The sequence below is a fragment of the Myxine glutinosa genome, chromosome 11 (genome assembly GCF_964187855.1).
Source record: "Myxine glutinosa chromosome 11, kmMyxGlut1.1, whole genome shotgun sequence".
Lineage (NCBI taxonomy): Eukaryota > Metazoa > Chordata > Myxini > Myxiniformes > Myxinidae > Myxine > Myxine glutinosa.
This window is the reverse complement of record NC_136271.1, coordinates 87,303,585-87,325,366: the sequence shown is the minus strand read 5'-3', so window position 1 is coordinate 87,325,366 and position 21,782 is coordinate 87,303,585. Positions and strand designations below refer to the sequence as shown.

General features: G+C 46.6%; 1 protein-coding gene across 5 annotated transcripts in view; it reads left to right on the top strand.

The window, feature by feature from the left end:
• Window positions 1-5,366, top strand: part of LOC137437117 (uncharacterized) — a 79,391-nt gene extending 74,025 nt beyond the window's left edge. For 2 of the 5 annotated variants that reach the window (XM_078786844.1, XM_078786847.1), the window contains exons 4-5: window positions 663-3,348; window positions 3,529-5,366. In XM_078786844.1, coding sequence (XP_078642970.1) covers window positions 663-3,348; window positions 3,529-4,160 — 3,318 coding nt within the window. In that variant the 3' untranslated portion in view covers window positions 4,161-5,366. Of the gene's footprint in view, window positions 1-662 lie in introns of all 5 variants that reach the window. The other 3 variants (XM_068131513.2, XM_078786845.1, XM_078786843.1) reach the window with 2 other exon arrangements.
• Window positions 5,367-21,782: the final 16,416 nt, after the last annotated feature.

Genomic DNA, 21,782 nt, shown 5'->3' with positions numbered 1-21,782 from the left:
AGTTGGCAGTTGTTTGGAATCTTCTCCACTTGTAGATGATCTTCCGGACAGTCGAATGATTGATTTCAAATTGTTTGGAGATCTTTTAAAATCCCTTCCCAGACTCATAGGCATCTATAACCTTCTTTCTGAAGGCCTCGGAGAGCTCTTTTGATCTCGGCATGGTGATGCCGCACACTTCAACAACAAAGAGCAAACCAAACTAAATGTCTGAGGTTTAAATAAGACAGGTTCCTCCAAGATCCTCTCTGACGATGTTCTAATCATTTGCACCTGAGCTGGTGCACCTGATTCTAATTTTAGGTATTTGAAGTAGTGATAAATGTAGGGTGTACTTACTTTTTCCACATGCGAAATTTGCATTTATGTTTATTGAAATTATACAACGGACTACAAAATGTAAATGTTTCATGATATTTGTTATATTATATCACCTTTATCTATCAATATTGTTGAAATGAAGATCAAATAGCTGTATGTTGAAATATGTTGAAAAAGTCAAAACTTTACATGGGGTGTACTTACTTTTTCACGTGACTGTATGTATATATATGTACCATATACTGTCAAGGAAAGCAAGACTATTTATATGCTTCATGTTGTTTTCAAATGGATGTATAAACATTGAAATGTGAGGCCTGATTTTGTTTAATGGCCTGCAGGTGACACTACACTGTGATGGTGCAAGTCCCACTGCTTCCATCCTTGTAGAGATGATCATACACTGTCAATGCCAAGCCTGCAGCAGACCCCCAGCTCTGCATCCTTCAGGACATACTGTGGAACTTGATAAATTTGAGGAGGAAGATGAAGAAGATGGAGGCTTTGACCTGGGCCCACCATTCAATGGCTTGGACTACAGCTACACACACCATGACTCATATTATGACTCTGTTGCTGATACTGAAGAGTCTCAGGATAAGCCAGATTTGGTTCAACCGGAAGAGTTTCCACAGCAGATAATCTCATTGGAAGATGATACAGGAATAATTAGAAGAGACAAAGTCTCTGGTAGCTTAGAGCATTCATTCAGGCCTGATGTACTGACTTCTCGAGGGGACTTTCCTGTAGAAGAAAGGAGACACCGTAGTGACCGGAGAAGAAATGGGGGGAGTCGGTCGAGAAACAAGCACAGAGATAATCATGAGAGCAAGCACAGAAGTGAGATAGAGAGTGAGGAAAGAAGGCCACCTGGGAGGAAGCACAAAAGTGAACTTGACGTTGACTATAGCAGTGAGGGAGAACGTGAGCCAGAGAACGTACCAGAAAACATACCAGAGTCCAAGATGATGAGCGAACCAAGTACCGACTTGGTAGGTCATCTGGCAAGCAGTTTTGGGAGTAAGATCGACAGTGAGCAGGTGAGTGAGCCTAAAAGTGAGAATAAAAGCAAGCTGGGTAGCATTCCAAAGAGCGATCTCGGGAGCAGACTGGGAAGTGGGCAAAAGGCTGAACAGGGAAACATGCATGGAGACGAGCATCGGCGTGAACTGGTATGTGACGGACAAACTTCGAGACCAAACAGCTTTACAGCGCCAGTGCAAGAGATAATGAAGATGGTGGTGCCCAAGGGTGGTGGGTTGAGACAAGATGAGGAAGAAACACAGGGGATGCCTGAAAAAGGCAGGGAGGAACAGGAATTGACGGGGCGAGAAGAAGAAGAAGAAGAGGAAGAAGAAGAAAGAGTGAGGTCAGCACAGAGGGGAGATGTGGCACAGAAACTAGGACACAGCCAGGATGGATCACGGGCCTTGATGAAGAGACAAGGGAAAGCACTGTTGCGGAGAGTCGTTGAACGTGCTGGGTCAGAGGGAACGACGAGTTTGATTCGTAATGATAAACGTAGCGCGCACGGCAGAGGTGAACATAATGGGAAGCACAAACACGGGAAGCACGTCACACATGTTGCACGTGACGTATCAGACGTACATAGACCGCACAGTGCATCCGATATACATCAGACTGCACACTTACTCAGCATAAACAGTGTGGATGAGGGACACCACATGCCGGATGTAAATATACATGGCTTACCAGAGGAGAACAGCACTTCTGTTGAGATCCAGATTACAAATGGCGGACACCACAAGCACGACGCCATCCACCGGCACAGAACGAACCATACACAGCACACCAGCGATTTTCGTGGCACAGAGTCAGAGTCACTCATTGGGCAAGGTGAGGCACAGGACGACACAGAGTCAGGGTCACTCATTGGGCAAGGTGAGGCACAGAACGACACAGAGTCAGAGTCACTCTTTGGGCAAGGTGAGGAACAGGACGACACAGAGTCAGGGTCACTCATTGGGCAAGGTGAGGCACAGAACGACACAGAGTCAGAGTCACTCACTGGGCAAGGTGAGGCACAGAACGACACAGAGTCAGAGTCACTCTTTGGGCAAGGTGAGGAACAGGACGACACAGAGTCAGGGTCACTCATTGGGCAAGGTGAGGCACAGAACGACACAGAGTCAGAGTCACTCACTGGGCAAGGTGAGGCACAGAACGACACAGAGTCAGGGTCACTCATTGGGCAAGGTGAAGCACAGAACGACACAGAGTCAGAATCACTCACTGGGCAAGGTGAGGCACAGAACGACACAGAGTCAGGGTCACTCATTGGGCAAGGTGAAGCACAGAACGACACAGAGTCAGAGTCACTCATTGGGCAAGGTGAGGCACAGGACGACACAGAGTCAGAGTCACTCATTGGGCAAGGTGAGGCACAGCATGACACAGAGTCAGGGTCACTCATTGGGCAAGGTGAGGAACAGGAAGACACAGAGTCAGGGTCACTCATTGGGCAAGGTGAGGCACAGGAAGTCCCAGAGTCAGAGTCACTAATTGGGCAAGGTGTGGCACAGAACGACACAAAGTCAGAGTCACTCATTGGGCAAAGTGAGGCACAGGACGACACAGAGTCAGAGTCACTCATTGGGCAAGGTGAGGCACAGGACTACACAGAGTCAGAGTCACTCATTGGGCAAGGTGAGGCACAGAACGACACAGAGTCAGAGTCACTCATTGGGCAAGGTGAGGAACAGGACGACACAGAGTCAGAGTCACTCATTGGGCAAGGTGAGGCACAGGATGACACAGAGTCAGAGTCACTCATTGGGCAAAGTGAGGAACAGGAAGACACAGAGTCAGAGTCACTCATTGGGCAAGGTGAGGCAAAGGAAGACACAGAGTCAGAGTCACTAATTGGGCAAGGTGTGGCACAGCATGACACAGAGTCAGAGTCACTCATTGGGCAAGGTGAGGCACAGGACGACACAGAGCCAGAGTCACTCATTGGGCAAGGTGAGGCACAGGAAGACACAGAGTCAGAGTCACTCATTGGGGAAGGTGAAGGACAGAATGACACAGAGTCAGAGTCACTCATTGGGGAAGGTGAGGCACAGGACGACACAGAGTCAGAGTTATTCATTGGGCAAGGTGAGGGACAGAACGACACAGAGTCAGAGTCACTCATTGGGGAAGGTGAGGCACAGGACGACACAGAGTCAGAGTTACTCATTGGGCAAGGTGAGGGACAGAACGACACAGAGTCAGAGTTACTCATTGGGCAAGGTGAGGCACAGGAAGACACAGAGTCAGAGTCACTCATTGGGCAAGGTGAGGCACAGGAAGACACAGAGTCAGAGTCACTCATTGGGCAAGGTGAGGCACGGGACGACACAGAGTCAGAGTTACTCATTGGGCAAGGTGAGGGACAGAACGACACAGAGTCAGAGTTACTCATTGGGCAAGGTGAGGCACAGGAAGACACAGAGTCAGAGTCACTCATTGGGCAAGGTGAGGCACAGGAAGACACAGAGTCAGAGTCACTCATTGGGCAAGGTGAGGCACAAGAAGACACAGAGTCAGAGTCACTCATTGGGCAAGGTGAGGCACGGGACGACACAGAGTCAGAGTTACTCATTGGGCAAGGTGAGGCACAGAACGACACAGAGTCAGAGTCACTCATTGGGGAAGGTGAGGCACAAGACGACAGTGTGCATGATCTGGATATTAAACACAAATATTATGGAAGACACAACCTTGAAACTGATCAGAGATTTAGAAGATTAGTGGAGAACAGCTCTCATCGTGGAGTGGAGAAAGAAAGTAGGGATCACCAGGACTTCCAACTTTGGAGAAACACAAGTGAAACTTGAGACCTGAAATCCACGCATTGGAGAAGAGAGTCTAAGCATTTTCAGACATCACTGCACAAACCAAAAGAGGAAAGAGAAAAGAATACGACGCACACATTTACTCATCATGCCGATAATTGAACAGAGGCAGGGCACGAGCATGACAACTTCCGGCACTCCATTTTCTCAGCATGACAAATCGACACATGATGTGCGGCAGGGGCCTGTTTTAACATCGACAAGTGATGTGCAGCAGGGACTGCTGTAACATCGACAAATGAAGTGGAGCAGGGGCCTGGCGTAACATCGATACATAAGTGCAGCAGGGGCCTGATGTAACATCGACACATGAAGTGGAGCAGGGGCCTAGTAAAACATAGACACATTATGTGCAGCAGAGGCCTGGTGTAACATCGATACATGATGTGCAGCAGGGGCCTGGTGTAACATCGATACATAATGTGCAGCAGGGGCCTAGTAAAACATAGACACATTATGTGCAGCAGAGGCCTGGTGTAACATCGATACATTATGTGCAGCAGAGGCCTGGTGTAACATCGATACATGATGTGCAGCAGGGGCCTGGTGTAACATCGATACATAATGTGCAGCAGGGGCCTGTTGTAACGCCTACAAGAGCAGCAGAAATAAATTCGATTGGCGGATATCGATCCATTGGCACCTGCTGCACATTTGTGGAAGATTGACTGATTGCTACTGAACGACTGCTGAGGCTGCTCAGCTGCTGCGACATCTTGAGGATTAAAGAGGAGTTTCATGTTTATTTTTCAAGCCAGAGGGTTGAAGGTCATAGTCCACCTGTTAAAGAATCACCTGGCTCGTTGTTTGGAAATATGAACGTTATAAATGAGAAGAGAAGTTTATTCACAATGATGCTCCATGGCTCTTATAATCTATTCATTCATATATATTCATATATATGTACATGTATATATATATATATATATATTGCACCGACATATCACGTGTTCCAACAGACGAAAACTTGCATTTAATGCATATATTGCAGAAAACTTTAAGTGTTTACGATTTTAAAAGTAGCCTGTTAGTGCTTTGCCATGTTTAAGATCAAACCTTTTTGGATCTTTTTAAAATGTTTAAATACATCCCTCATTCACTCAACACAATGAAAGGATCATCAGCATTTTTCTTCAACTTTGAAAGAATGTTATTGTTGTTATTAAATAACTTTGCGAACTTCCTTTATCAATGGAGTGATAGTCATCTTCTTCTTCGTTTGTAGCAGCACCAAACTGTGGGGTACAACCACTGGATGAGCACGCCTGTGCCGCTGATGCAGTGCCCCCTGCTGGTCAGGGGAGGAATTTGTAATTTGTTCAGTGCGAGCGAAAGCTCTCCGACCCTTCACCAAGGACACCGTGGGATATTTAACGTATTCCAAAAAATGTCCGTGATGGGATGCGATGCCAGTGTAGCGTCCATCCGAGGGACGGAACACACATTGATGAATGATCCTGCCTGGGAAAGACTTTATGGTTGGTCGGGATTGCAAACCCAGGCTAGGTAGCTTACAGGTGAGTGTGCGTACCTCCAGGCCTATCAGGCCGATAAGGTCAAGTGAAATGCAAATAGATGTTTTAAAACTGGACAAAAAGTATTTATTTCAAGTCCACTGTGAACAGTAACAGTGAATAAATAATTCCAGATTTCAAACTAACAATGAAACACGAATCGAATGACGTAAGACATCTTCATGACGTTGATATATTGGTCGACAGGACAACAACATAACATACGAGGATATTTTGAGAAAAGGGGAAGACATTGTCCCTCTCAACATACTTAACTTCAATGTTATAACCACATTTTTACCCCTAGCTTAACATAACTTAACATCCACATCCCCTTTACCTATAGGCAGGGAACTTGGCATTGGTACCATGCAGCTTTAGCTGTGACCAAAGACAATTATGAAACAGCACTCCGCCCCCCCCCCCCCACCCCTCCTCCTCTCCCCGCCCCATTTAAAATCTCCGTTTTTCAGAAATTCAATATCCATGTATGCATCATCCACATTCCACATGGACGCTAAAATCTTATTATAATATTCTCCGTTGGTGATTCTGTGAGCCTGTCTGTCTGTGAGTCTGTCCGGGGATGAGGCTACACCCGGTCTGGAAAAGGCTTCAAAAACAAATATCCACCATGTTGTTTACTCGCACAGCTTTGAAGCCTCTTTTGTGAGGCCCATAGTTTCTTGCTCTCTCTCACAGTTTTATTTAAACTCTAATTCGATATCTCATTTCATTTTTCTCAGTCGCTAACATGGTTTTAGACTCGGTTGCAAAAAAACGGGAATAAAATTCGATTAAAGTTACCGTTTATAGAACGAAATGCATTTTCAAAGGCCTGTAACATCAAGGTCATTCATTGAGTCTCCTTCACGGCTTTATCTCGACTAATTCACCATCACAGTCGCTGGGATGGTTCAAGTCTCAGTTTCAGCTAAAGTTGAGAAAATCGGCGACATGTATTCCAACAGCCGTTTTGAATGTGCCCACTGTTATGGGGCCATTCAAATATTACGTAACGCTTTTTTTCCCGAAATGTGACACCCCCCCACCCCCTCGTAACGCTTCGTAACGTTCGGCCAGACACCCCCTAAGCGTTACGTAACGTTCGGTCACTACACCCCCCCCCCCCCCCCGAATATACATTTTGCGATCTACTGCTTGCACAGACCAGTGCAACCTCTGAAATATGGTGGGGGGGGGGGGGGGGCAGAGGGTGACGAGAGAATTTAGGGTTGGGGGTTGGGGAGGAGCTTAGTCATTTTAGTAGTTGTTTACTGGCAAAATAAAATAATGTGATATATAATATAATCCCAGGAAACTAGCATAACAATATATGTTTATCCAGATTATAAATAGTTAAAAACTGTTTTACACTTCTTAAATTTCAAAGAAAAAATAATCAGAAACAAAGCAACATGAACACCTAACCCGGAAATAGATGTGAGCACCGGCAAAATAGTAATCAGCGTAGAGTAACACGCGATCGTTGCTGCGGCAAAGAACATCTGTTTTGCGCACTGCGGTGCACCATTGGTTGAGGTGGTTATGAACGATTCGCCAGGTGGGGTTGCGAGCTGGGGTGACCTTTACCTTCCGAAGAAACGCCATTTTGTCGGCAGTCGCGTGATTGGTGGGCAAACGCATGAACCACACACATTTCAAGCATGGCGGCCATGAATATAAAAGAAAAGCTATATAAGAGTTTAATCGACGGATTTTCCAAGGCAAACCCCTCAACTTCTACTTCTAGCCGCACGACGACAGCGGGAGCTAATGTGCCTGGTGGCGTACCAGGAGAACGAGCCGGTCCTGGAATGGCTCGACGATGATGGTGTCGACACTGAGGGGCTCCAACTTCCACAGGAGCAATCGATGGAGTCCGGTACCCCGATACTGACCACCGAAGCACGCGAACCCGCATGGGAACTGGAATAACTTACGAGACCCTAAGAGGCTATACCAACAATTCGTTGTGGCGTCAATATTATAAAGAGTAATAAAGAGTACTAAATTTAATACAGTTAAATGTGGTTTCTAGTTGTGACTTCGACTTCAGTATCAACATGGTCTCAGCAAAAATGGGATGAGTAGTAATCCCACTTTTGGTTTTAAAAACTTAGATCACTACTGTTACGTAACGCCTATGCGAACACCCCCCACCCCCTCGTAACACTTCGTAACGCTCGGCCGTACACCCCCCCACCCTCCATAGCGTTACGTAATATTTGAATGGCCCCTATGTGGGCATGGGGAATGAGAGATGGGAATGAGCGAGGGAAAGGAGAGAGGGGAAGGAGAGGAGAGAATGTTCCCAGGACTACGTTATTTATATTATTACTTAGTAAAAGTACAGCAACTGAATACTGAAGTTCGGGATCGAACCGAAGTCAAATTATATATTGTAGCGACCCATGGGTCCCCCAAGCGAGACCAGCAACATAATCTTCTTGCTCCAGCCGGTGACGTAACCGGCGGGCAAACCACGGCGCCGGGGTGGCCGGTCACGTGACCACCAAAGCGTGCCGCGCGTGCGGTTATAATCCTTTGCACCTGTCGGTCACGTGACCACCAAAGCGCGCCTCGCCTGAGAGGCGTGGCTTTCGGTTTCGGTTGTGCTTTCTGGTTTTGATATATATGCAGCCCGATAAACGGGCTTTTCAGAGTTCCCGAGTTGGTTTTTACAATAAACATCTTCTCGGACGAGTTTGTGTCTTGCCCGTCACTTCGTCTGTCTCAAGCAAGGGCCCTGCTCTTCACTGGTGACCCCGAATTTACGACACGCGATGGACACCGCAGTGTCCCTCAAATTGCCCACCTTCTGGGAAGCACATGCCGCCGTCTGGTTCGCGCAGGCGGACTCCCAGTTCGCCCTGCGTAGCATAACGGAGGACGCCACGCGATACCATTACGTGGTCGCCGCGCTTGGCTCCGCGACCGCCGCCCGCTGCCTGAGCTTCCTCCAGAACCCGCCGCTGACGGCAAGTATGACGCCATCAAGGCACTTCTTCTGGGCGCTTTCGCCCTCTCCCCGGCTGAGCGCGCACGACGCCTGCTCGACCTTCCTGAGCTCGGCGATACGCGCCCGTCCGAACGCATGGACTACATGCTCGCGTTGCTCTGCGAGCACCCCTCGGATTTCTTGTTTCGGGAGCTTTTTCTTCGCCAGCTGCCGGCCCAGGTACGGATCGCCCTGGCAGGCACTGATCATCGTGAACCCCCGCGACCTCGCCAAGGAGGCCGACAAGATCGATTTGGCAAGCCAGCTCGTCGGGCTGGCGGCCGGGAGCCCACCCGCCCACCCGCCCGGCACGCGCGACGCAGTTTCCTTCCCGGAGGCCGCCGGGCCGGCACGACTGGCAGCGGCGACGCCGCGTCGCCCGGTCCCGACGCGTCGACCGGAGCCCCCGCCGGACCCGGCCTGGTGTTATTTCCACGCCAGGTTCAGGCAGCAGGCCTGATCATGTCGACCCCCGTGCACGTTTGGCAAGTCGGGAAACGGGCGGGCCGGCGTTCCCTACCAGCAATGAACGCCGGCCGTTCCGGAAACCTGCTATTCATCGCGGACCAAGCGTCGGGGCGGCGCTTTCTCTGCGACACCGGCGCCCAGCTGAGCGTCATTCCCGCTTCGGCAGAGGACAGGCGGGCCGCTGTTTGCGGCCCCTCCTTAATCACGGCCAATGGCTCCGCCATCCGCACCTTCGGCCCACGCACCGTCGCCCTCCGCTTCGGCAGCCAGCTCTTTCACTGGAAGTTCGTGACGGCGGACGTCCCCATGGCTTTGCTCGGGGCCGATTTTCTGTGCGCCCAAGGGCTGCTGGTCGACGTGAAACGCCGGCGTCTCATCAACGCCGAAACTTTCAGCTCCCTGGCATGCGCTTTGAGCCATTCCGCGCCCACCGAGTTTTCCTGCGTCCTCCCATTGGCAGACGACTTCGCACGTCTCCTTGCGGAGTTCCCGGCCCTTACGCGACCGCCGTTTTAAGCCATCGCGGTGCGTCACGGCATCGAGCATCACATCCCCACTACGGGCCCGCCAGTGTACGCCCGGGCTCGCCGTCTCGATCCCGCCAAACTCGCCGTCGCCAAGGCCGAGTGCGCCGCGCTAGAGCGCCTCGGCATCGTGCGGCGCTCCGACAGCGCCGGGGCCTCGCCGCTGCACATCGTCCCGAAGCCGGGGGGTGGATGGCAGCCATGCGGCGACTACCGCCGCCTTAACGACGCCACTACCCCCGACAGGTACCCCGTCCCGCACATCCAGCATTTTTCCGCCCGGTTGGCGGGGCGGACCATTTTTTCAAAAGTGGACCTGATTCGGGGGTACCACCAGGTGCCCGTCCGCCCGGCCGACATCCCGAAGACGGCCGTTATTACACCTTTCGGCCTCTTTGAATTCCTCCGGATGCCCTTCGGCCTCAAAAACGCGGCACAGGCGTTCCAGCGCCTGATGGACGGCGTGCTGGGCGACTTGCCGTTCCTCTACACCTACCTGGACGACACCCTAGTCGCCAGCACGTCCAGAGCCGAGCACCTTCTCCACCTCCGGATGCTGTTTGGCCGCCTCAGCGAGCACGGATTGATCGTCAACCCGGCCAAATGTCACTTTGGTGCGGCGACGATCGACTTTTTGGGCCACCGCATCACCCGGACCGGCGCCGTGCCGCTACCGGCCAAAGTCGAGGCCATCGCCGCTTTCCCGCGCCCCCGCTCAGTCAAGGCGCTGCAGGCGTTCCTCGGGATGGTGAACTTTTATCACCGCTTCGTGCCCCGAGCTGCGCAACTCATGCGGCCCTTGTACGCCGCCCTCCGCAGCCAGCCGGCAAAACGCGACGTTGTCTGGTCCACGGACATGGACGCTGCTTTTACCGGCGCAAAGCGGGCCCTCGCCAACGCCACGCTGCTGGCCCACCCGGTACTCCAGGCTCCCATCGCCCTCACCATGGACGCCTCCGACTACACCGTGGGCGCGGTCCATGAACAATGGGTAAACGGGGCCTGGCAGCCGCTCGCGTTCTTCAGCCGGCAAATCCTGCCCAACGAGTTGAAGTACAGCACCTTCGACCGCGAGCTCCTCAGGCTGTACCTGGCCATCCGCCATTTTTGCCACCTCCTGGAGGGCCGCCCGTTCACGGCTTTTGTCGACCAAAAGCTATTGGTTTTCGCCATGGCCAGGGTCACGGAGCCGTGGTCTGCCCGCCAGCAGCGCCACCTCTCCGCCGTGTCGGAGTACACCAAGGACATCCGGCACGTCGCCGGGAAGGACAACGCCGTGGCCGACTGCCTTTCTCGAGCCAGCGCCAACGCCGTCCACCTCGGCGTCGATTTCGCCCTAATGGCAACGGACCAGGCCACCGACGGCACGGTGCAGGCGCTCCGGGTGGCGGACACGGGCTTCCGCTTGGCTGACGTCCCCTTCGCGGACACGGTCCTGCTGTGCGACATCTCCCAAGGCCGACCTCGCCCCGTTGTGCCAGTCACCTGGCGGCGTCGCATTTTTGCTTCACTCCACGGCCTCTCTCACCCGGGCCGGAAGGCGTCCCAGAGGCTGGTGGCGGCGCGTTTCATCTGGCATGGGCTGCGACGGGACATCCGCGACTGGGCCAACGCCTGCACACCCTGCCAGCGGGCCAAGGTCCACCGTCATACCCAGGCTCCGCTGGCTCCCTTCACCGTGCCCGAGCGACGGTTCGACCACGTCCACGTGGACCTGGTGGGTCCACTTCCGCCATCGCAGGGGTTCACCCACCTGCTTACCATGGTGGACAGGACCCACCAGGTGGCCGGAGGCCGTGCCCCTCGCCTCCACCACCACCGTCGACGTGGCCCAGGCGTTCATCGCCACCTGGGTCGCGCGTTTCGGCGCACCCGCGGACATCTCATCGGACCGCGGCTCACAGTTCACGTCCGAACTATGGGGCGCGGTCGCCCGCACGTTGGGCGTTACCCTGCACCGCACCACGGCCTACCACCCCCAGGCCAACGGGTTGTGCGAGCGGTTCCACCACTCCATGAAGGCCGCACTCATGGCCGGCCTCCAGGACGACGGCTGGGCCGACCGGCTCCCGTGGGTCCTTTTGGGCCTCCGCACGGCTCCCAAAGAGGACCTCCAGGCGTCCACCGCCGAGCTGGTGTACGGCCAGGCCCTCCGCGTATCGGGCGAGTTCATTCCCGACCTCTGCCGCGCGCCAGCGCACGGACTTCCAGGAGGCCGCCCGACGTTTCGCCCCGGTGCCCACGTCCCACCATGGCGACCCCCAATCCTACGTCCCCCCAGCACTCCGCACGGCGGAGTACGTCTTCGTGCACCACAACGCGCACCGGGGCCCGCAGCGGCCACCATACGACAGACCCTTCCGGGTCCTACGACAGGACAACAAGTCCGTCATCGTCAACATCGGCGGCCGGGCGGACTGGATTTCGCTGGACCGCCTCAAGCCGGCCCACATGGACGTCGGCCAGCCGCCACGGCTGGCTCTCCCACCGTGGCGTGGCCGCCCCCCGTCCACTGCACCCCCCGTCCGACCACCCGCCACCACACCGGACCCCCCCCCCCCCCCCCGTGACTGGCCAGGGGTCGTTTCGGTCGGGTCATCCGGACCCCCCTCAGGTTGACCTTCCTGGATCAAGTCCATTCTCGGGGGGGGCGTGTGTAGCGACCCATGGGTCCCCCAAGCGAGACCAGCAACAGAATCTCCTTGCTCCAGCCGGTGACGTAACCGGCGGGCAAACCACGGCACCGGGGTGGCCGGTCACGTGACCACCAACGCGTGCCGCGCATGCGGTTATAATCCTTTGCACCTGTCGGACACGTGACCACCAAAGCGCGCCTCGCCTGAGAGGCGTGGCTTTCGGTTTCGGTTGTGCTTTCTGGTTTTGATATATATGCAGCCCGATAAACGGGCTTTTCAGAGTTCCCGAGTTGGTTTTTAAAATAAACATCTTCTCGGACGAGTTTGTGTCTTGCCCATCACTTCGTCCGTCTCAAGCAAGGGCCCTGCTCTTCAATATATACATATTCATGGGGTGTATGTACAGAGTTTGTTTAAAGCAGGTCAACTCTTTTCCAACCATGGAATTAAACGATACAGTACTTCAAAAATGTACATAATAATGTAAACCAACTATGGAATACAATATTTATTGATAACGTTTGGTTTTAATCTATTTTTACTTTGTAAAGTCAAAAGTTTTCGATACTTCAGGTTTAAAAATGAAGAAGTTTCATGGCTCCATTGCCCTGGTAATGTTTGTTTATATGCCACAAAAAGGTCTTCTTCTTCTTCAAATAAAATTAACAACTTCTAAAATAAATTAACTTCAAACCGTTACTAATATCCTTGATGATCTTCTTCTAACCATTACTAAAATCCATGGTGATCTTCTAACCGGTACTAATATCCTTGGTGATCTTCTTCTAACCATGACTAAAATCCATGGTGATCTTCTCACCATTACTAAAATTATTGGTGATCTTCTTCAAACCGTTATTAAATCCATGATGATGTTCTAACCATTACTAAAATCTTTGGTGATCTTCTTCTAACCGTTACTAAAATCCATGGTGATCTTCTAACCATTACTAAAATCCATGATGATCTTCTAACCGTTATGAAAATCCATGGTGATCTTCCAACCATTACTAAAATCAATGGTGATCTTCTATCCGTCACTAAAATCTTTGGTGATCTTCTTCTAACCGTTACTAAAATCCATGGTGATCTTCTAACCGTTACTAAAATCCATGATGATCTTCTAACCATTACGAAAATCCATGATGATCTTCAAACCGTTACTAATATCCTTGGTGATCTTCTAACCGTTATGAAAATCCATGGTGATCTTCTAACCATTACTAAAATCCATGGTGATCTTCTAACCGTTACGAAAATCCATGGTGATCTAACCGTTACGAAAATCCATGGTGATCTTCTAACCATTACGAAAATCCATGGTGATCTAACCGTTACGAAAATCCATGGTGATCTTCTAACCAGAACTAAAATCCATGGTGATCTTCTAACCGTTACGAAAATCCTTGGTGATCTTCTAACCATTACTAAAATCCATGGTGATATTCTAACCATTACTAAAATCCATGGTGATCTTCTAACCATTACTAAAATCCTTGGTGATCTTCTAACCATTACTAAAATCCATGGTGATCTTCTAACCATTACTAAAATCCATGATGATCTTCTAACCATTACTAAAATCCATGGTGATCTTCTAACCATTTCTAAAATCCATGCTGATCTTCTAACCGTTATGAAAATCCATGGTGACTTTCTAACCGTTACGAAAATCCATGGTGATCTTCTAACCATTACTAAAATCCTTGGTGATCTTCTTCTAACCGTTACGAAAATCCATGGTGATCTTCTAACCATTACTAAAATCTTTGGTGATCTTCTTCTAACCGTTACTAAAATCCATGGTGATCTTCCAACCATTACTAAAATCTTTGGTGATCTTCTTCTAACCGTTACTAAAATCCTTGGTGATCTTCTAACCATTACTAAAATCTTTAGTGATGTTCTTCTAACCGTTACGAAAATCCATGGTGATTTTCTAACCATTACTAAAATCCTTGGTGATCTTCTTCTAACCGTTACTAAAATCCATGATGATGTTCTAACCATTACTAAAATCCTTGGTGATCTTCGAACCGTTACGAAAATCCATGGTGATCTTCTAACCATTACTAAAATCTTTGGTGATCTTCTTCTAACCGTTACTAAAATCCATGATGATCTTCCAATCATTGCTAAAATCTTTGGTGATCTTCTTCTGACCGTTACTAAAATCCATGATGATCTTCCAACCATTACTAAAATCTTTGGTGATCTTCTTCTAACCGTTACTAAAATCCATGGTGATCTTATAACCATTACTAAAATATTTCGTGATGTTCTTCTAACCATTACGAAAATCCATGGTGATCTTCTAACCATTACTAAAATCCTTGGTGATCTTCTTCTCACCGTTACTAAAATCCATGATGATCTTCTAACCATTACTAAAATCCTTGGTGATCTTCTTCTAACCGTTACAAAAATCCATGGTGATCTTCTAACCATTGCTAAAATCCTTGGTGATCTTCTAACCGTTACAAAAATCCGTGGTGATCTTCTAACCATTAGTAAAATCCTTGGTGATCTTCTTCTAACCGTTATGAAAATCCATGGTGATCTTCTAACCATTACTAAAATCTTTGGTGATCTTCTTCTAACCATTACTAAAATCCATGATGATCTTCTAACCATTACTAAAATCTTTGGTGATCTTCTAACTGTTACTAAAATCCATGATGATCTTCTAACCATTACTAAAATCTTTGGTGATCTTCTTCTAATCGTTACTAAAATCTTTGGTGATCTTCTTCTAACTGTTACTAAAATCTTTGGTGATCTTCTTCTAACCGTTACTAAAATTCATGGTGATCTTCTAACAATTACTAAAATCCATGGTGATCTTCTAACCATGACTAAAATCTTTGGTGATCTTCTTCTAACCATTACTAAAATCTTTGGTGATCTTCTCCTAACCGTTACTAAAATTCATGGTGATCTTCTAACACTTACTAAAATCCATGGTGATCTTCTAACCATTGCTAAAATCTTTGGTGATCTTCTTCTAACCATTACTAAAATCCATGATGATCTTCTAACCATTACTAAAATCCTTGGTGATCTTCTTCTAACCGTTACTAAAATCCATGGTGATCTTCTAACCATTGCTAAAATCCTTGGTGATCTTCTAACCGTTACAAAAATCCATGGTGATCTTCTAACCATTAGTAAAATCCTTGGTGATCTTCTTCTAACCGTTATGAAAATCCATGGTGATCTTCTCACCATTACTAAAATCTTTGGTGATCTTCTTCTGACCGTTACTAAAATCCATGATGATCTTCTAACCATTACTAAAATCTTTGGTGATCTTCTTCTAACTGTTACTAAAATCCATGATGATCTTCTAACCATTACTAAAATCTTTGGTGATCTTCTTCTAATCGTTACTAAAATCTTTGGTGATCTTCTTCTAACCGTTACTAAAATCTTTGGTGATCTTCTTCTAACCGTTACTAAAATTCATGGTGATCTTCTAACAATTACTAAAATCCATGGTGATCTTCTAACCATTACTAAAATCTTTGGTGATCTTCTTCTAACCGTTACGAAAATCCATGGTGATCTTCTAACAATTACTAAAATTCATGGTGATCTTCTAACACTTACTAAAATCCATGGTGATCTTCTAACCATTACTAAAATCTTTGGTGATCTTCTTCTAACCGTTACGAAAATCCATGGTGATCTTCTAACAATTACTAAAATCCATGGTGATCTTCTAACCATGACTAAAATCTTTGGTGATCTTCTTCTAACCATTACTAAAATCTTTGGTGATCTTCTTCTAACCGTTACTAAAATTCATGGTGATCTTCTAACACTTACTAAAATCCATGGTGATCTTCTAACCATTACTAAAATCTTTGGTGATCTTCTTCTAACCGTTACGAAAATCCATGGTGATCTTCTAACAATTACTAAAATCCATGGTGATCTTCTAACCATTACTAAAATCTTTGGTGATCTTCTTCTCACCATTACTAAAATCTTTGGTGATCTTCTTCTAACCATTACTAAAATTCATGGTGATCTTCTAACAATTACTAAAATCCATGGTGATCTTCTAACCTTGACTAAAATCTTTGGTGATCTTCTTCTAACCATTACTAAAATCTTTGGTGATCTTCTTCTAACCGTTACTAAAATTCATGCTGATCTTCTAACAATTACTAAAATCCATGGTGATCTTCTAACCATGACTAAAATCTTTGGTGATCTTCTTCTAACCATTACTAAAATCTTTGGTGATCTTCTTCTAACCGTTACTAAAATTCATGGTGATCTTCTAACACTTACTAAAATCCATGGTGATCTTCTAACCATTACTAAAATCTTTGGTGATCTTCTTCTAACCGTTACGAAAATCCATGGTGATCTTTAACCATTACTAAAATCTTTGGTGATCTTCTTCTAACCGTTACGAAAATCCATGGTGATCTTTAACCATTACTAAAATCTTTGGTGATCTTCTTCTAACCATTACTAAAATCCTTGGTGATTAAGAATTTCACGGTACAGGTTGCTTGCTATTCCAGATGAATTCACATTTTCTGCAACTTAATCGGCGTTTTTATATACTGCGACTGGAAGGAGTGAGTGATCAATTTAAATATATGGGTTTAAGATTATTGTTTTTGTACAAATCGATTACATCACCCAAAGCATTGTTTAGAATGTTATCCAGGGTGGTAACCCTGCTTTACGTAGACAATCTGTACAATCTGGATAACCCAGCTTTATGTAGACAATCTGTACAATCTGGGTAACCCAGCTTTATGTAGCCAATCTGTACAATCTGGGTAACCCAGCTTTATGTAGTCAATCTGTACAATCTGGGTAACGCAGCTTTATGTAGACAATCTGTACAATCTGGGTAACCCAGCTTTATGTAGCCAATCTGTACAATCTGGGTAACCCAGCTTTATGTAGACAATCTGTACAATCTGGGTAACCCAGCTTTATGTAGACGATCTGTACAATCTGGGTAACCCAGCTTTATGTAGTCAATCTGTACAATCTGGTTAACGCAGCTTTATGTAGTCAATCTGTACAATCTGGGTAACGCAGCTTTATGTAGTCAATCTGTACAATCTGGGTAACCCAGCTTTATGTAGTCAATCTGCACAATCTGGGTAACGCAGCTTTATGTAGACGATCTGTACAATCTGGGTAACCCAGCTTTATGTAGCCAATCTGTACAATCTGGGTAACCCAGCTTTATGTAGTCAATCTGTACAATCTGGGTAACGCAGCTTTATGTAGACGATCTGTACAATCTGGGTAACCCAGCTTTATGTAGTCAATCTGTACAATCTGGGTAAGTCCAGAATCTGTACAATCTGGCTAACCCTAAGACAGAGTCCAGGAGCAGCTGGGTACGACTGGGTACGGTGGGTACAGAGATGGATGGGTTTGGGACACAAGATTTAGAGGCAAACATAGAGTTGAGGCATTCAGCTTTTTCACGTGCGGAGTCAGCTGTGTAGCCGTTTGAGGTAAGGGAGGGGATGGAGGGGGAACAAACACCAGAAACAGATTTGACCAGATGCCACCACGATTTGGAAGAGGGAGACAGATAAGAGAGTTCGGTCTTGAGAACGGAGAGATATTGTTTCCTGGCTCTCCTGAGGGTGGACACACACATGTGTCGGGCTTTGTGAAAGGAAATGAGATTTCCTTCCATTGGATTTGCTTTCCAGGAGACGAAGGCAAGTTGTTTCTGGGCAACAGCCTCACCACGAGATTCCATGTACCATGGACGGGAGGAAGGGTATGACAACTGAAGGCGAGATGGGATAAATCTGTGCATGAGAGAGATCAATTTACTTTGGAAGAATTCCCAGGATGAGTTGATGTTAGAGGTGGTAGAGATGGGAGACCAGTCCAGATGATTGATGGCTGCTTGAAGACCGTGCCAGTTGGCCTGAGTGAAATGCCAGACTCGTCGGCGTTGAGCAGGCTCCCTGAGAATGGTCAGAAAGATGTCCACTTTAACAAGCACATGATCAGATGATCCGATTGGAGCAGAAGAAGAGCAGCAGACATTTTCAGGAGTGTTAGTCATAACCAAGTCCAGAAGAGAAGATGCTCCGTTGATTGAGATCCGGGTCGGGAAATTGACAGATTGTGTCAGTCCCAGTGAGTCGCAGATGTCCTTTACTGAGGAGCCATGGCTGGTGAGAGAGGTACCCACACCCAGCCAACTGGCATGGTGACAATTGAAATAACCACATATGAGGAAGAGAGAGTTGGATGAGTAGATAGAAGCTGGTCCATATTATCAGACAGCGAGATGTAGATGGAGTCATCACTGTTTGGTGGACCCAGTCTGGGTAACCCAGCTTTAAGTAGTCAGTCTGTACAATCTGGGTAACCCAGCTTTATGTCGTCAATCTGTACAATCTGGGTAACCCATCTTTATGTAGCCAATCTGTACAATCTAGGTAACCCAGCTTTATGTAGCCAATCCTTACAATCTGAGTAACCCCGCTTTATGTCGTCAATCTGTACAATCTGGGTAACCCATCTTTATGTAGCCAATCTGTACAATCTGAGTAACCCCGCTTTATGTCGTCAATCTGTACAATCTAGGTAACCCAGCTTTATGTAGCCAATCCTTACAATCTGAGTAACCCCGCTTTATGTCGTCAATCTGTACAATCTGGGTAACCCATCTTTATGTAGCCAATCTGTACAATCTAGGTAACCCAGCTTTATGTAGCCAATCCTTACAATCTGGGTAACCCAGCTTCATGCAGCCAATCTGTACAATCTGGGTAACCCAGCTTCATGCAGCCAATCTGTACAATCTGGGTAACCCAGCTTTATGTAGACGATCTGTACAATCTGGGTAACCCAGCTTTATGTAGACGATCTGTACAATCTGGGTAACCCAGCTTTATGTAGACGATCTGTACAATCTGGGTAACCCAGCTTTATGTCGTCAATCTGTACAATCTGGGTAACCCAGCTTTATGTAGACGATCTGTACACTCTGTATATTGCATTGTGTGCTGGTGTATCACACGAGTAAATGCATCATGTAGGCCTCTTTGGTATGGGATTACTCTTTATAACTTGTATGTATCCATACACTTCAATTATTCGAGACCTGTGAAAATCCCAAAAATATAGGATTTGTAGTGCAATCATACCGTCAGTTAAAAAAATAATTACAATCACTCAAACGCATACATGAATATGAGACACGAACAACGAAAGCAAGGAAGAAGTTCCACTGTCTATGGAATCATTTTTGCATTCCTAAGTGTAAATTAGTAAATTGAAGACAGGGCGTGTAATTCTGAGAGTTTTGGAATCGATCTCTTCCTCAAGAGCAGATTGTCTCCATCTCAAGTGGATTTTAATTCAATTTAGAGCATCAAAAAGCTTTCCTTGTTTGCAGGTGTCATTTATAATTCCTCATATTCCACATTGATTGAATTACAAACAGTCAATGGGAAATTTCACATTTCACCTTTGGAAAGTTTACAGCCCCTTTCAAAAATTTCACCTTTTGTTGCATTATAACCTGGAATTAAAATGCATTCAATCAGACTTTTCCACCCTTATTTACACATCGTAACCCACAACTTTCAAGTGAAAAACAAATTCTACAAATTTCAGAAAATTAATTAAAAGCACAAAACTATAATATCATGGTTGGATAAGTGTCCACCCCCCTCATAATATCAATTTATGTGGCCAATCCCCATATTGGTGTGATTATGATTATGTGGCTGATTATGATTATTATTATGATTATGATATTTACGATTTATTATTATTATGATATTATTATGATATTATGATATTATATTATGATATTATGATATTATTATTATTTATTTATGATTATTATGATATTATGATTATGATTATGATTATGTGATTATGATTATGATTATGATTATGTGGTGTGATTATGTGGCCAATTGGTGTGATTAATGTTCGCTCTTTCACGAGCCTCGATCTTGTATACAAAAAAAAAAAAAAAAATTAAAAAAACATTTGTAAATTAGCTCAGGTGTAACCAATCACCTTCAAAATGACACACCAAGTTAATTTGCCTCCACCTGTGTTAAATTGTTATGATTCTGATTATTTCAGAATAAAACAAGTTTCGTCCAAATCCGTCCACAACTTTTTGAGATATCCTGCTATATATCGTTTTTGGCCCTATCTCCCAATAGTGAAGAAGCACTCGAGAATTAAATAATTCTCATATCCGAATCTATATTCAGATCTTCACCAAAATCGAATCGAATCGTCCTTGTCAGACACCCAACCGATCCACCAAGTTTCGTCCAAATCTGTCCACAATTACTCAAAAAAGCCCACATTGAGTCCCATTCGAAGTTTGCAAAATACCACTCCAGAGATTCTGAAGCCATGTGGCAAAAAGTTTTGTGGTCTGACGAAACCAAGATGGTGGAACGTTTTAGCCTAAATTCAAAACGTTACGTTTGGCACAAACCCAACAGAGCACATAACTCAAAGAACACCATCCCTACTGTGAAGCATGGTGGTGGCAGCATCATGTTATGGGGATGTTTCTCATCAGCAGGAACTGTCAGGTTAGAAGGGAAAATGGATGAAGCAAAATACAGAAACATCCAAGAAGAAAACCTGCTGTCTTCTGCAAGAAAGTTGAAATTGGGACGGAAGTTCACCTCTCAGCATGACAACGACCCAAAGCACACAGCCAAAGCTACACTGGAGTGGCTAAGGAACAAAACGATAAATGCCCTTGTGTGGCCCATTCAGAACATAAATTCAATTAAAAATCTGTGCCATCACTTGAAGATTTTTGTCCATCAATGCTCCCCACGCAACTTGACTGAGCTTGAACAGTTTTGTACATCAAAATGTCCAAATATTACCCAATCAAGGTGTGCAAACTTAGTAGAGACCTATCCCAACAGACTCACAGGTGTAATTGCTATCAAAGGTGTTTCCAACAAGTATTAAATCAGGGGGTTGGACACATCCAACCAAGATAAATCCAGTTTTGTATTTTAAATTAATTTTCTGAAATTTGTAGAATTTGTTTTTCATTTGGAAGTTGTGGGTTGCGATGTGTAATTAAAGGTGGAAAGGTGTGATTTAATGTAAGTAGTACACCCGCAGACTCCGGGTGGGGCAGGAAGGGTAATTCCTCTTTGGGGGTATATAGATTACAGACGATCTATGGTCGGGTCTCAATAACATTTGGTGTGTCTTCATTTACCAAGTTTCTTGTGGAGAGATCGCCAAGTGGTTTAAGTATTCAAGCAAGCACTCCATTCAAAACCATTAAGGAACGGCTGGCTTGGCAAGCGCTAGCTAGCTGCTTGGTAAATGAGCACAACTCGGACTTCCTCCCTTTCAGTTTCGTGTTAAATAGCAGGAGCGAGTTTCAAAAGTTCGCTACGAAAAACGCCACGGTAGCACCAGAAAGGGCCATTTATTAACCCAAC